Genomic DNA, 17,355 nt, shown 5'->3' on the forward strand with positions numbered 1-17,355 from the left:
GCATTTTTAGGGATTAGATAAGTCCATGAAAGTAAAAATAAAAAACATATATGTAACTACACTTCATTTTTTAGACGTTTTACTTTATTTTATTACATTATGGTGATTTTTTTTTAGAAATTAGAAAGTCAACATTTCATTCATGATCAGTCGTACAAAATTAGATAAAATCAAACAATTTTATTCTTGGGGTATCCCTCATTAATCTATCGGAATATTCTAATGTGTATGAAAATCACACTGTAACATTTGATGCTGAATGTACGAGCTTTCTTCCTTCTTTTTTAATAGTATTGAAATCATAAAATTTTGATTGGAAATTGTTTTTTCGTTTCTTTTTTTCATCTGTTAGCATTTATATTTTGTTGCAGCAGTTGAATCATTTTAAAGAGACCTACATCGAATTTTATGAACGAACTTTGAACACGTTTAGGTGTTTCAGAAGGATTCGTTGCTATAATCATTCATTAATTGCAAAGGTTCGGATAGTCTTGTAGCTTTAAAAAAGCATCTCATAAATTTCGTCAGTTAACTACTATTTTCTGAGCAAGAAGACATTGAAACAAATTATATTAAATTTACTGTTTATGGTGATGAAATTAATTCAAATTTAATTTTTGACCCAACCCCCTACACATACAAAAACACCCTGATTACATTAAAGTTGATACGAAAAAATGTTTTTGGTTTGTTTGTTTTTTTTTCAAGTATATATCTGCAAAATTAAGGAAAGGCAACTAAACTTCGTGCATACATAATTTTAACAAAAAATCCCAATGAAATTGAAGGATAAAATTCGTCTTAAGATTTGTCTTAAGATTTCTAATGCTTAAGATAATTTTGTGAAACAGTGACAAATCTTATGATTGTCATAAGTCAGATCTTAAGATGATCGTAAGATCTATCCTAGGACAAAACTTACGATAGTTTTGTGAAACCTAGCCCAGGGGCCCGTTTCACAAAACTTTCTTATGACTAAGATCTGTCTTAAGACCGAAAATTATCGTAAGATTGCACCATAGCCGTTTCACAAAACTGTCATATCTTATGATAATCGTAAGATCTATCATAATCTTAAGACAACTAGATACATGTCTTAAGTCTAAAGTGAAACTTGTGACAGTATGTATTTTGGCAAAAAACCGAAGAATATTTAAAGAAAACGGTTTTTAGAGATAGAACAATACTTAGGACTATATCCGGCCAGTAAGAACAATGACACCCCCCCCCCCCCCCCCAAAAAAAATGCCAAAAATATACGATTGAAAAACTAAAATGTACCTACTTTATGTATTTCCACTTTATTTATTTCAAGACATTTTCTTTGGTTTTGCCTCCTCCCAACTGATTTGCACCCCAAAGAACCCCAAATGCTTCTTTGGACCATGTGTATTTTTATGGATTTGATAAGTCCATGAATTTTACTTTAATTTATTTTGTTACATTGTGGCAGACAATATATAAATATTTGTATGTTTTATATGTTTATAACTGTGGTGATTTAATTTCAAATTAAACATTTTATTAAGTCATGCAAAATTAGATGAGGTATCCTTATTAATCCTCAGGAATGTGCATGACAATTCAATATGCTGTAATATTTGATGCTGTATGTACTTGCTTTCTTTATGCTTTTTCTTAATAATATTGACACCCTAAAATTTTGAATGGAATTTTTTCTTTTGTTTCTCTTTTTCATCTGTTAGCATTTTATTTTGTTGCAGTAGTTGAAGCGTTTTAAAGACACAAAAAAAAAAATTACGAATAAGACTTAAATTTTACCACACTTCCTTTTTTATTTGATAAAAACATTTTTCTAAATAATTGAATCAAATTTATTCATAAAAATTTCTGTAATGTAATAGAAAAATAATATTTTTTGCAGCTTAAATAATGTTGTAGAATGAGGGGGGGGGGGTTGCTCTTAGTTGTAAGGTTTTTTTGTGAAAAGGGCTAGTGCATCGAATAAATGTTATGAACGAACTTTGAACACAATTTGGTGTTTCAGATAGATTAATTGAAAAAAACTTTCATTATTTGAAAAGTTTCAGATACAGTAGTAGATTTAATTAAAAGTTATTATATGCATTTTGTCAAAAACTTCTATTTCCCGAGCAAAAAGACATTTCAGCAAATTTTATTAATTTTTTATGATGAAACTAACTCAAATTTAATTTTAATGACCTCCTCCCCTTCCCAACACACACACACAAAGAACGTTACCTTTAATTGATGCAATTATTTTTTAGGGCTTATCTGCAAAAGAAACTATATATGAGACACATTATTTCAATATTTCAAAGAAAATTTTAGAAAGACCTCGTGAAAACTTTTTTAAAATCCCTTTGATATTGAAGAATGGAATATGCATGTCTTCAGACTTGTCTTAAGATTTCTTATACTTAAGATAGTTTTGTGAAACAGCAGTGACAAATCTTATGATTGTCATAAGTCAGATCTTAAGATGATCGTAAGATCTATCTTAGGACAAATCTTACGATAGTTTTGTGAAACGCGGCCCTGGTCTGTAGCAACGGTTTTTAAAGAGTGGGGGTCCTGAAAAACACGCAATCATGAAATAAAGGAAGACATTACATAATTATGCACTACGGGCCTGCAAGATATCCTATTACTATTTGAAGTATTTTATTTTATATCAGACATCGATTCAAAACAAAACGTTATATCAATAAATTAATGTTACGAATTTTGTTGACTTTTCCTCTTTAATTTAATCGAGTCGTCTACGCGAAGTCTTCTTATATGTTTTATTTCACTGATGTCTGCGATATTTAATTTTAGCGGCATAATTTTTACGCATTATTTTAGTGCGACATTGAGGAACTCAACTTTGATATATAAAAGTGTGCAAGTCGTCAAAAACATGTCAGAAAAAAACTTATTCATCAGAGATTGTTGTCAAAATTAAATCGCCAATCTTTGATGAAATTGTAATTGACAACATTTTTATACCATAACATCGCGTTCTTTAGCAACAACATGAGGCGGTTATACGTTTCGTGATAGTTTCTTTAAAAGGGGTTGGATAATTTGTACATCAAGACAATATATTTACATTCGCTGTGATTTTCAAAATGTCAAAATTTGAAAGGTTATGTATACCCGATTGAAATATACATAGAAATGCAAAGTACGTCACAATGAATTACTGCGACGTTTGTATTAATTTATGAAAGACAAATATATATTTTTGCCCTGTTCACCGAAGATGTAAAATTCGAATTAAACGTAAAATTGTGTGTGAATCACACAGCTTGCACTTAGCATATTTTTCATGAAGCGCTAGCGCGCCTCAGAATTTAATGCGAAGTCTGTTAATTTAATTCACACATTAGTTTACTTCGCATTAAATTTACAATTTGCATTATGTCAAATGGAACTGCCTTTGTATAAGCGTAATTCACAAATTAAATTTTAGGCATGTGTAATGGCAAAATTAAATGAAATGCCACATGGTCGCATTAGCTGTCGTGTGCAATTTAAGCAATATTTACATTTGCAAATGTTTTCCTTTATATAAATAAGGAAAATTGTGTTAATCACTAAAATGTGTGTACAGACACTGTAGCATAAATGTGTAAAGATAAACGTTGCGTAATTTCCTATATAAGGGTGACATGATTTGCAAATGACGTTGGGTGAAAAATAACGCATTTTACACGTTCAACGTCACAATGGCAAATATAAAGTAGATGTATAATTTCAATTCGCATTAGTTAACTGCGCATTAGCTGTCGCGTGAACGCAATTTATAGCCCGAATAAGTTTTGATACCATTAATTTACTTCGCATTAATTTACTGCGAATTAAACACGTCGTGTGAAGAGGGCATTTTACAATGTGTTGTTTGTGAAGTCATTTTTAGAGAAAAAAATCGGGAAACAAAGAATACATGTAACTTAAATTTTGTAACAATTTACATTGTATTATCATAATTAAATGATAAAACAACAGCTCGAATCTGCGAACTTGTGTGCACTGTATATAAAACAAAAGCAAATTACATGCACTAAAATGTTTTGTTTATTCATTTTTTTTACGCAATTACGTAATTGATAGGAGTACAATGAATTGACAGATTTAATTTTGATAATACTGAAATATTTTTTTTTCAAATACCCATCATATAGAATATCCTGACAGAGAACAAAGCAATTGTGTTAAATTCAAAAGGGTTTTAGAAAATATATGTGTATTGTGTTGCATTGCATTTGAATAGTTAACTGCTGATAAATGTACTTGCTGGCGATTCACGCCGTCAATCAAATAAATATATTGACTTTATTTTAATTTTAAATGAAAGATGCCTACAGATTTATCAAATTTGAGAAAAAAATCCTTTAATGATGTTTTATAACTTTAGCTTGGATAAATAATAATTTGTAGGTAAACAAGATGAAAAACCATGTATCAACCTGACATTTTCAATTAAAAAAATTAGAAAACCCATCAGGAATATGAGTTTTTTTTTCATATTATACAAACGAAATATATGAAGATTGTCTACAGTCTTTTAGGAAACGGTAATCTGTATGTTCGTGGCATCATCTTTAAAAATAATATCAAATTTTAAGTAGGTATCGGGATTAATTTTCACATGATTTCAAATTCAATGCCATGAAAATACCATATTTTGTACATAATTCTGCTAAAGTCGTAAAGTACGGGAAAAACTGAGTTGAAATTGATGTGACTTCATAATGGATCTAGCACCAAACAGTTAGTCTAAATTCATTTATTAGATCTTGACATTAAAAAATACATTAATTTTAAAGTAGGTCGTGTAATTTGCTTTGTTTTCAATTTTTGGCACACAAGTTCGCCGATTCGAGCGGTTGTTTTGTGCACATTTGATCAAGACATCAATTACTTCACAAAGAGGACGTTGCATTGTTTCCCGTTTATTTCTCTAAAAATGACTTCACAAACAACACAGTAAAATACCCTCTTCACACGACAAGTTTAAATACCCTCTTCACACGTCGCAGTAAATTAATGCGAAGTAAACTAATGCGAATCAAACTTATTCGAATTAAATTGCGTGCACGTGACAGCTAATGCGAAGTTAACTAATGAAATTCTACTTCTACGGCCAGGCTTCAGTTAGGCTATCATTTGCAAATCACGTCACCTTATGCAGGTGCAGATGCATTTGACATAATGTTACAGTGTCTGTACACACATTTTAGTAATTAACACAATTTTGCTTATTTTTTCACTCAAAAATAGCACAAATACTTCAAGCTGACCACGACCATGTGGCATTTCACTTAATTTTGTCATTACACATGCTCAAAATTTAATTCGAAACAGCGTTCACACTAACACGCGAATATTTTAATGCGAAGTAAACTAATTAAGAATGTTTTTCAGTTTTGTGTAATTATGGTGTGTGAATCACATAACTTGTCATGATTAACGTTTTCATAAGCGCGCTAGCGCTTCATGAAAAATATGCCTACGTGCAAGTCTGTGTGATTCACACACCAATAATTCACACTAAACTGAAAAACATTCCTTATATTTACATTTTACATGTGCGGAAGCAACTAAAATATGCTAAATATTTGAATATCTCGAACCCTATATTGTTGCATTTTTACTAATGTCGCTGCAGCCTCATTGTGACGTCACGTTAACGCACGTTTCTTCATGTATATTTCTACGCGTGAGTATACACGAAGATGGTTTTCAAATCAATTTCACAGTTGGCTTACTAGAAAATCGCAGCGAATGTAAATATTTAGAATTAAACTAATTCGCAATAAATTCTCCGTGTGAACGCTTAGCGAAGCTAATTCGCGGCAACTTTACGTTTAATTCGAATTTAACTCTCCGCGTGAACAGGGCAAAAATATATTTCTTACATAAATTAATACAAAGTGCAGTAATTCAGCCGTACTATGCATTTATGAATCAGTCTAGTATTATAACCTCGTCTTGACATTTTGAAATTCCTTCCTAATTCGTCTACGTCTTTGAAAAGTTATCCAACCCCTTTTAAAGAAACTACCGAAACGTATAACCGCCTCGTGTTGTTGTTTTAGAACGTGATATTATGATATAAAAATGTTGTCAAATACAAATACTTCAAGGTTTGGCGGAATAATTTTGACAACAATCTCTGATGAATAATACTTTTCTGATACGTTTCCGTAGATCATTTGACTAAATTTCGTTATTACGCATGCGTCAGAATTTAAATCGAATTTGCTTTGCTAAGCGTTCACTTGGAGCTAATGCGAAGTAGTTTAATGCGCAATAAATTTATTCGAATTAAACTTATAATTCGTATTAGATTCTCCATGTGAACGCTTAGCTAAGATAATTCGCAGTAACTTTACGTTTAATTCGAATTAAATTCTCCGTGTGAATAGAACATAAATATTCAAATTTTGATTTGGTTTGTTGAACAGTTTTTATTAAAAAAAAAAACAAACAAACATTGATATGTTTCTTTGTTATGCTCATGGCGGATTAAGGAAGAGGGGGGGCACACCTAAAAACTTTCAAAGTGTGCTATGGATTATAATAATAATGCTATAGTTTGATACATAAGTAACCAATTCAACTATTTTTGAACCTGGTTTTACCCTTAAAATACACGAAAACCCAGGAGCCCCTGGACCCAACCATTCAAAGTATGATACATATAGTATCAATAATGCCGTAGATTGGTACTAACTAATACCACTTTTTTTGCCTAGTTTTTGCTATCAAAATACAGGAAATTGCAGTAGCTTCCCCGGTCAGCTCCATTTAAAGTATTGATATGACTACTAATAATCACGCCATACTTTGGAACATAAATAACAAATACCTATATTATGGTACCTGGCTTCACTCTTAAAAAACAAGAAAAGCCAAAAACTTCCGGGGGCTTTGCCGTGTGGGCCTCCACCAGGACTTTTCCCTCGACCCACTAAGGGCATTAAGCCCCCCCCCCCTCCCTTCGGCTATGATGCTTGTGTTTACAGGCTCGTTTTCAGTTATATGCTTCGAATTAATAAGGCTTTTTAATTATACAAAGTTGGTTTTGTTTTCTGATTGATTGATAGTATATTGTTTAACGTCCCTCTCGAGAATTTTTCACTCATATGGAGACGTCACCGTATGCCGGTGAAGGGCTTCAAATTTTGATCTTTACCAGTAAGGGATCTTTATCGTGCCAACGCCTGCCGCTGACATGGGGCCTCGGTTTTTAAGGGCTTATCCGAAGGACCCGCAACTTTCACTTCAAAGTGCCAAGTGTATGGCGAAGAAAAGTGGCTACCCATTTTTTATCGACTTCCGTCAGTCGCGGCCGAGATTCGAACTCACGACCTCCCGATCACGAAGCGAGCGCTTTGTTTTCTGAAGACAAGTGTTTTTATTGTAGGAATTTTAAATGTTGTAACAGTTTTATTGATTAGGTAACGAAAAATTCTGATTGTCGCTGCTTTCCAATGCCATCAACTATGTTAGAAATGCTCTCGACAACAAGTCATTCAATTTAGACCAACAATGGAAGGATATTTGTAAAGGAGTCTGTGAATGCGCAAAAAATCTAGTAAATCACCTCAGTGACATTGCCTGATTCCTTGGTTTGTACATTCTCTATCATTATAATACTGCTTGAATAATTATTTTGCTGACCGTTTAAAAAAATACCTGCGCTATGCTTTACTGCTTTACTATTTATATGTGATATTAGGACAAATTTTGTGTTACAGCGCACTTTGAAAAATTTTTTCAAAGTGTGTTTGGGACCAACTCAACGCACTTTGAAAAAATAAAATTTCTTTTCAAAGTGCGTTAATATCAACCATTTTAACGCACTTTGAAAAAAAATTGTATGACTTGGTCAATATTCTTGCACATCTTAGGTATGATAAATAATTGAATCTGTTGGATAACTTTCCGGTTCACCTCGGATGTAAAACTGAGCGATTTTGATTTTTCCATACTTTAATTGAAATTTCTTTCTCTCTTAAATGTTTTCCTGCACTTAAAATTTTCCAGGTTGCATGCATTTTATGTAAACTAAAATTTATTGAAAATTTCAACGCTAGACCAGTTATGCAAATACCTATATTTGGGTGTAACATAGGCATCGGTGCATGTACAGGAGGAGGGGGGCTAAAGTACACTGATGTTTTGCAAAGATTTACATAATATACCGATAAGCATAATAAATTGGGGCTTACCTTTAGGGGGTCCACTTTTCAATTTGTTACTGACGGTTATGTATAAAAAAAGAGCCCTTCTACTGGTCTTCTCCTTCTTCTCAATGAGGGTAAATCAATACTTGTAAATTTAAAAGTTTTTCGAAAGATTTTATAATTACAAATGATTCTCTCAATTATTAAAATCAAAGTCAAAAAAGATTTTTTGTTTCATGCATGTTTTTTTTTCAAAGTGCGTTGAATCTTCCCATGGTAAAACTGTTAATGTACACTCTTAACGCACTTTGAAAAAAAAATTTTCAAAGTGCATTGAGTGTGTCCTAAATTTAACGCAATTTGAAAAATTTTTTTCAAAGTGCGTTGATTTTGTCCAAATTTTAATGCACTCAGAAAATATTTTCCAAGTACATAGTTTTTTAAAGTGCCTTTCCACATGTTGAAGTGACTGTAAAAAATTATACTCTGTATCACATGGTAATTACTGTATACAGGGAAATTTTCGCCCCTTTCGCCCTATTTTCAGTTGGGCGAATATTAAACGGGGAGAATTAAAAGGACACAGTATAATTTCTTATATAAAACCGTGGCTGGGCGAATTCAAAACAGGCTGAAAAAGGGGCGAAAATTACACAGGGCGTAAATAACCCTGTATACAGTATTCGAAAAAATAATTTATTTTTCGATGAACTAACAAGGTAGAAGGATATACTAAGTCTCCTGTAAAATCATCTCCAGTTCTCGTGTCTTTGCTATTGTTAATCTTATTGCGGTAAGTTTAACTGGTTTCACAATATCGTATCTGAACTGTAGAAGTATACGACATAAAATGGTTAAAAACTACTTTGAATTTAACGATATTTTATGCTTAAAAATATATTACCGAGTAAGAAGGAGGGCAACTACATTAAATTTAACTTGCACTTCTTAATATAGATACCATTGACTTCCCTCCATAAGGAAATATCAATATTAATAAATGAAAAAGGAAAAGTAATCATAAAAGCATCCTATATTGGTACTCAAACGAGAGACATCGATTCAAAATAGGAATTTTTGACAGTTTTTCTGCATAAAATAGTGGATTACTTATATTGTTAGTAGTTGAATAGCTGTTGATGAATTAAAAATTACAAAAAATGAAAGATAAAGAAATTCTTTTGTTGAGTCTTGAAAAATAGATGTGGAAAGTATGGAATAGTTGTTTAGTTTTTTTCCGTGGTGAGAATGTTTATTTATTGTTTGTAAGTTGTTAACGTTCGTCCCGACATCACCATATGCCAGTGAACGGCTTCAAATTACGCTCGACGACCAGGGCCATTTAGGAACAGTGAGGACTAAACCTGTTACACGAACGATCCTTCACGCAAACGATTCTACACTTACACGATCTTACACGATTTTTAACGCAAACGCACGATTCTTCACTCAAAACTCACTTTTGGAGACTTTTGGAATTCCCATGGGTACAAATTGCGCCCCTTTATTAGCATACCTATCTTTGTATTCATATGAAGCAGAATTTATGCAAAATCTTATACATGTGTACGTAAAAGAAAACATTTGCTGTGGCCTTCAACTCGACATTAGATATATCGAAGACGTATTGTCAATTAATAATGATTATTTCCATTCCTACGTCGACACGATATATCCTGGTGAGCTTGAGATAAAAGATACAACAGAGTCCGACACTTCTGCTTCTTACTTGGATATTTTACTTGAAAAAGACACTAATGGTAATCTAACAACCAAGCTATATGATAAACGTGATGACTTTAACTTTTCTATCGTCAACTTCCCTTACTTATGCAGCAATATACCTTCATCACCTGCATACAGAGTATATATATCTCAGTTGATTCGATACGCAAGAGCGTGCTTTACGTATGAGGAATTTCTTAAACGAGGTAAATTATTGACAAGCAAGTTGATGAAACAAGAATATCAACAGTCTCGTTTAAAGTCATCATTTCGTAAATTCTATGGTCGATACAATGACCTTGTCAGCAAATACAATTTATCATTGAATGAAATGCTGACTGACGTTTTTCATACCAATTGTTAGTCCATTATTTATACACTGAATTGACGACGGATTTTTTCCGTTATTTCCTGATTATGACAACGAGCACACGGCGGGTGTGACCGGTTCGGCAGGGGATGCTCACTCCTCCATGGCACCTGATCCCACCTCTGATGTTTCGGAGGTCCGTGTTTGCTCTGCTCTTATTTTGTATATTGTTTAATGGACGTTGAGAATGAATACTGTTCGTTATTTCCATATCCTTCTCAAAATAGTTCAAAATATTTAGGAATCGATATTTTCAAATCGAAATACGGCTTAATACTGATTTTAGATTTCAGAGAATTTCAATATTATTTCATCAACAAGAAAACAGAAATAGATATTTCTGGAACTAAATACATGTAAGACTAATTTATCATTTTAGATTATAAATAATTAAGCAATTCTCCGATTAAATAAAAAACGGATTTTTTTCGTACTATCAAAAGATGTTCATGTAGGTGGACCGTAAATTTTGACTAAATTGAATTTCATAAAATGCAGAAAGGGGGATACGATCGAAAACAAATGGCAATATGGAATGAATTATATTACGTTATATCCATATTTTACATTGATTCAATGTTTGTAAGTCTCTAAAATGAACTTGCCAATTAAATTATTAAACTTTTTCTATTGGCAGAAATTTTAAAAGTTAATTATAAAAGTAAGCACCAGAGATAAACCTTGATAAACAAAACCCCGAAAATCAAGTAGTGTGTATGTACATGTACATTCGCCGACAAAATGGGAACTGTTTATCTATTTGTAAAAATATTTATTTTCAATGTATTTAAAAATCTTAAAGATATATTGACCACAATTAGTAGTAAACAAGATTGAACATCCGAGAAAAAAAGTGAAACATCTTAGTACGGTTTATCACAATAGATCACGCTACTTAACCAGAACATAATATTGAACGACTTTAAGTAACTATATTGCTTGTTTACAAGCGATAATTGATTCTTTCTGCATTCAATTATATAACTTACACTTCATTTATTTTATTTGGATTTTTTAAAAAGACAAACGAAATTTTTGTCTAACAAATAATATTCCGATAAAAACTTACAAAACGAAATTTACACTTTTCTAAACGTACGATAACGCACGATTAAAACCGCAAACGATTGAGTCTGATACACGCACGATCTCGCACGTTACACGAACGATCACACACGATACATGAACGATTCTACACGATTGGTTTGTCAACAATAACGTTGCAGCCACCGTACCCACGACCACCGTGACGCGGGCTTCGGATTTAAAGGTTTCCTTACTCTTTACTTTCCTTATCAAATTAATAATGTTCCTAAGACTGTAAAATCAAACTAGGCCTTACTTAATTTAACCGAGAAAGAAAAAGACGACTTATATTAAAACTCTACAAAGAATATTTTAAAATCATTAATTAATGATAAAGTTCATATCCAAAAAGTGGATAAGGGGCAATTAAGTCAAAATGTCTAAAAATGACACAGTAAGTAACAAAATATTTGAAATACCTGAAAGACTGTCTTCAACCGCGTAAACATTCAACAAGTTATGGTGATTCCTGGTTTTAAAATGCTGGTATATTTTGAATATTCTAATCCACATAATTTGTAGCCAATGGCATTCAAGGATGATATCGTTACGTAATAGGAATATTAAAACCCCTCCTAGTTTCTACCTTAGTTTAGACCAACTCAAAAAATCACTTAGGTTTCAGAAAAACTGGGCTCCCGCAAATGTCGAATCATAGTCAAATAGAGAAGATGTCACTGAAAGACGACCAAGTGAATGAAGAAGAGGAGGATATAGTGAACCCATGGGAAGTCTCCACACACTCTGCTAAAGGCGTGGACTACGATAAACTCATTAGTAAGACCACAGAATTAAATTGTATTTTACTTCTCATTTTATTCCCGTATTTGATTTTTTTTTGTTTTACTGAAAATATTTAATATAAGGATTGTCTACTTTCGATTTGTTCAAAATGTCACATTGACTTTTTTCCCTTGAAATCGTAGGGAAGTTTGGAAGCACTAAAATAGATCATGCTTTGATAAAGAGAATAGAGAATTTGACTGGAAGACCTGTCCATCATCTTCTCAGAAGGGGTATTTTCTTCTCTCAAAGGTAGGCTAAATAAATAACCTTGTTTGAGCATACAAAAATAATTTAAAGTTATATGAATCTCACATTGAAGTTTAGTTGTCCCGAGCACACCGACCTGTATCAAAATTTGTCGGTTTTATAATATATGTTAAAACACCGGTCGGAGGTTGTCTTGAGTCTTTTTACTTTGTTTAAAAAGATCCATGTCTATATAGAAAGAAAAGCATATCGTGGCAGACAGAACTCGTGAGCGCAGTCGTCTTTAAACTTTTTGTAAGCGTGCAATAAGACGTTCACATTTTCTAGTCGCGTCTTATGGCACAGCCCATGTATGGATGGAGTTGAAATTAAAAATATGCTGATTATTGTCATATCCAAATTTTGATTGAAAAATTTCAATTTTTGGACAAGAAACAAGGAAATAGTTGCTTTCTCTTGATGTTACTATTTGGTGTTGACACTAGCAAAACCTTGATAAATTAATTCAATTGCAATTTTTTTTAATAAACGTATTTAAAAATTAATGCACTGTAAAGACAATTTATATAATTAGAAAAAAATAAGTACTGGAAAGAGTTTATGTGTATTTTGCAAAGGATACTTAACATCACCTTTTAAATCCAGCGAAAAATACCGTTTATATGTGTCTTAAATTGTAAGAATACGTGTACATCAGCTCTAAGCACTTTGACACTTTTTTCCCTCAGGGATTTGGAGATGATCTTGAACGTGTACGAGCAGAAGAAGCCTTTCTACTTATACACTGGTCGAGGACCGTCGTCAGAGGCAATGCACATGGGACATCTCATTCCTTTCATTTTTACTAAGTATATTTTAAATTAGTCCGAACTGTCATACCAAAGTAAAAAGGAAATCAAATTGTGAAGAATTTATTACATTGAAATGTTGATGTTCAAAAAACGAGTGATAATATATGAAATATCTAAAAGTTAACTATAAATTTTTTAATTTTGTGCACCAAGGTGGCTGCAAGATACATTTGACGTGCCTCTGGTCATTCAACTTACTGATGATGAAAAGTTTCTGTGGAAAGACCTGACATTGGAGCAGACCAACCATTTAGCGTTTGAAAATGCTAAAGATATTATCGCATGCGGTTTTGACGTGGAAAAGACCTTCATCTTTAGTGATCTTGATTTCTTAACGTATGCAAAATTTTATAATCTCTGGGGAAAATATGTTACTAATATGTCCTTTTACTGCTTTCTACAGTTAAATTTCTACAAATCTAAATTTCATGCAATTTAAACTTGAAAACATTACCAATATCATAAAAATGGATATGACAATGCAATTGACTTTTCAGAAAGGAAAAAAAAACTAACATAAATCAGTGGAGGCTGGAGGTATCTTAGAAAGATATCGCCTTAAAAATGTCAAACTTTAACTATTTAAAATAACCTTAGTAAACTCAAATTAATTGATTATTTCTTCTCAATAGGAACAGTCCAGCGTTTTACAGAACGATTTGCAGAATTCAGAAACTAGTGACCTACAACCAAGTGAAGGGGATCTTTGGATTTACGGATAGTGACAGTATCGGGAAAATAAGCTTCCCGGCTATTCAGGCTGCTCCAAGCTTCAGTTGTATGTTTCCGGAAATATTTAATGGAAGATCTGATATCCCATGCCTCATTCCATGTGCAATAGATCAGGTAAAAGAATAATTAATGTTAATGTCATATCTGATAAATAACTTTTTTACAAAACAGATTTACAGTTTTAGAAAAAGATGTACACGATTTTCTACAGTTGAGAAAAAGGTCGTATAATTAAACATTCCTTCTTGGTCTTTATGTCTATGCAAATGAAAAATATTATCAATTAACAAAATATATTGAATGATAGCCTAAAACAGGTACAAATTCTGTTTTTGAAGGATCCTTATTTCCGGATGACTAGAGACGTAGCTCCGAGGATGGGCTGTTTAAAACCTGCCCTCATTCATTCTACGTTTTTCCCAGCTTTGCAAGGAGCTCAGACTAAAATGAGCGCAAGCGACCCCAATTCCTCAATATTTGTCACAGACACAGATCAGGAAATAAAAGACAAGGTATGTCTGCTTAATTAATTAGTTTTTTGCTCATTGTGCAGCACGTAGTTAATTTTGCATCTGTGACGAATTTTGTTCAATGTTTTTATCACTCATTTAACAAGAGATGTTTGTAAAACACTCCTCCCCTAAATAATTGGAAATTTTCTAATCGAAGGGTCATAACTCTGTCCAAAATGGCTGGATTTTACCCAAAACAGAAACTTTACCCTGATATTCTTATGATAAATCTGTATACTTAATTTCAACCTCTGGAAAGAAAATGAACAAAATCTGCAAATTAGTAGAATTTTTCTTAGTCAAGGTGGCATTACTCTGTCCAAAATTACCCAATCATATCCAAAACAAAACTAGTCCTAGATATTCTTATGATAAATCTGTATACCAAATTTCATTTCAATATGTGCTAACTCTGCTAAGAAAATGAACGGAATCTGATGGTTGATCGACAGACAGACCGACCGACGACCTAACGACAGACTGACCGACCGACAGCAGCTAAGCAATTTACCCCTCACTTCTTGGGGGGCATGATAATGAAGACATCTTGTTCAAGCTGAAATAAATAAGAGAAGACATTTCTTTTCAATTCAGATTAACAAGTATGCCTTTTCTGGAGGTGGCGCCACTGTAGAGGAACATAAAACCAAGGGAGGGAACTGTGAAGTAGACGTTTCATATCAGTATCTTACTTTCTTTATGGAGGATGACCAGCGACTGGAAGAAATCCGCATGGTAACTTCTAGAACTTTCTTAAACGCCTGAAATAAAATTTATATTCCTTACTATTTATAACACGGATAGTATTCTCAGTCCGTGTTATATATGAAAAAACTGCATCTAAATCATATATCTATCTTTAACAGGCTTATACGAGCGGTGAATTAATGACGGGGTCTTTGAAGAAAGAACTGATAGATATTTTACAGAAAATGGTCGGTGAGCATCGTCAAAGGAGGGAAGCTGTTACCGACGAAATCGTCAGGCAATTCATGAAACCAAGAAAACTTAAATATGACTATCCTGCTCTATAACAGGTTCTCCGTAAACAAGTACACCGTGGAATGCTTCTGAATATTTTCTTTTATTGACTATTGAATTGTTTAATATTGAAAAATTGAATATGTTGATTCTGAGAAGAAAAATATTGTAAATGATTTTATCTAATAAAGTGATTCTCTCTAGTTAGAAAAACATACAGACCATCCACCACAATTTGATTGCTGATATACAGTGCTATATGAAGCTAACAGTAATCATGGCTAAAAGGTCCATTGAATGCATAGAAATTGGGAGCAAAACAAACATGACTATTTGTATCGAATCAACGGGGGGTGATGAACTTCAAATACAGATGAAAAGGGTAAAATTAAGTTAAGAAGTTGCTGACTCCAAATTGTTTAAAAAGAATAGATGATTACTGATACTAATGATTACACCTTACACTGTAATAGACTAAAACTGATTACAAAATACTACTAAATGAAAATACATGTTGAAATGCTTTACTATGAAAAAAAGACGTTGGCATGGATAAAGTGTATCTGATCTATGTTATAATCGCGCATTAAAATACTGAAGACCAAAATATAAACCATCTATCATTCTGAATTCAATAATCTAGAAGTGAAAAAAGAACTCTGAAATTTACTTACCTTAATTGTTATTAATCATTTGCAATATTAATTTGTTAAAAAACATTCAAATTGCACATACATGTACTCTGAAATTTACATCAAAAAGATACTCGCCTTTCTGATTGACAATAATTATCTATGTGGTTTTTGGAGATCGGGTCTTCCAACACGTCTGGAATTGCCATGGTGGCCAATTACTCCCTTTATTAGTAGACCATTTTTTTATTAATATGAAACAGACGTTTTTGAAATCTCATACGTGAAAAGAAGAAAGCACTTGCTGTACATGGACTTTGTCTACTTCTGAAAATCAAACAATATGATCATAACCAATGCTGCTGGATATTGAGTGACGTTTTAGGAATACGCATGATAACGATGACGTCTTTTAAAGACTATTTTTTGTTTTCATTCACTTCAGTAAAAATCGGAGGTTTTGGGTTTTTTTTAAAATAGTTTTTTAAATCACTTTTGCATAAATGAATACTAAAGAAATATAGTTCTTATATATATTATCCATATGCTTCATTCTGAATTATTAACGACCTAGGTAAAATATTGCAGTTTTTAAAAAAAATAACAAACAAAATTTAGAAGATTTTTTTCCTGCAATGAAATAATTCTAAAAGAAATATAATAAAAGATTTCAACAAAAACGATTTCGAAATTCAGGTAAGCAATACATAGGGCAAAAGACAGCCTTCTGGTAGATCCACAGTTGGGATCATTCAGACAACTATCGGTTGGTAACTCCTGCAGCGACCCTTAAGTTTCGGTCAGGAATTCGAAGACGGAGTAATCCGTTGCCATATTGATTTGAAACAATGTTCTAACTACTGGTGTGGAAGTCGTTGGTCAAAATACTATCCATTCGTATGAATATTTGAAATTTATTTTCATTTGCGTAACAGAGTGGTCGTTGTATCTGGTCAATGCTTAAAATTGAGCGCTGTAAACAGTTTGGTTTGGCTGTGAAAATCATCCTAAATTAAGGGGCTAGAGGAGATTTTAAGAACGTAAAAAAAAATTTATACTTCCTTCGGATTTTTTCTTAGACCTTTTAAGGCATGCATACACTTAAAAAAAAACTATATATCCACTGAAAAAGACGTATTTGCAGGGATTAGGTTTCCGAAAGTAATATTATTTACTACCTGAATTCCAGTTTAATTATGTATCCGCTGAAAATGAAGCATGTCTGCAGGTGTTAGGTTTCCGAAAGTAAATTGACTGAACTCAAATTTAGGTATAAAAAGACATTTTGTATTCGCCGAAAATGACGCATAT

At 32.5% G+C, this 17,355-nt stretch overlaps 1 protein-coding gene across 1 annotated transcript; it reads left to right on the plus strand.

The window, feature by feature from the left end:
• The first annotated feature begins 11,882 nt into the window (after positions 1-11,882).
• Positions 11,883-15,615, plus strand: LOC134253152 (tryptophan--tRNA ligase, cytoplasmic-like). Its single transcript, XM_062735661.1, has 8 exons — positions 11,883-12,120; positions 12,270-12,378; positions 13,065-13,184; positions 13,341-13,523; positions 13,820-14,033; positions 14,258-14,431; positions 15,026-15,166; positions 15,298-15,615. Exons 1-8 carry the CDS (start codon positions 11,988-11,990, stop codon positions 15,463-15,465), a joined length of 1,242 nt encoding a protein of 413 aa, XP_062591645.1. The 5' UTR covers positions 11,883-11,987; the 3' UTR covers positions 15,466-15,615.
• Positions 15,616-17,355: the final 1,740 nt, after the last annotated feature.

This window comes from Saccostrea cucullata, unplaced genomic scaffold (genome assembly GCF_032062105.1).
Source record: "Saccostrea cucullata isolate Sc308-1 unplaced genomic scaffold, CSIRO_AGI_Scuc_v1 ctg3891, whole genome shotgun sequence".
In the NCBI taxonomy this organism is placed as follows: Eukaryota; Metazoa; Mollusca; class Bivalvia; order Ostreida; family Ostreidae; genus Saccostrea; species Saccostrea cuccullata.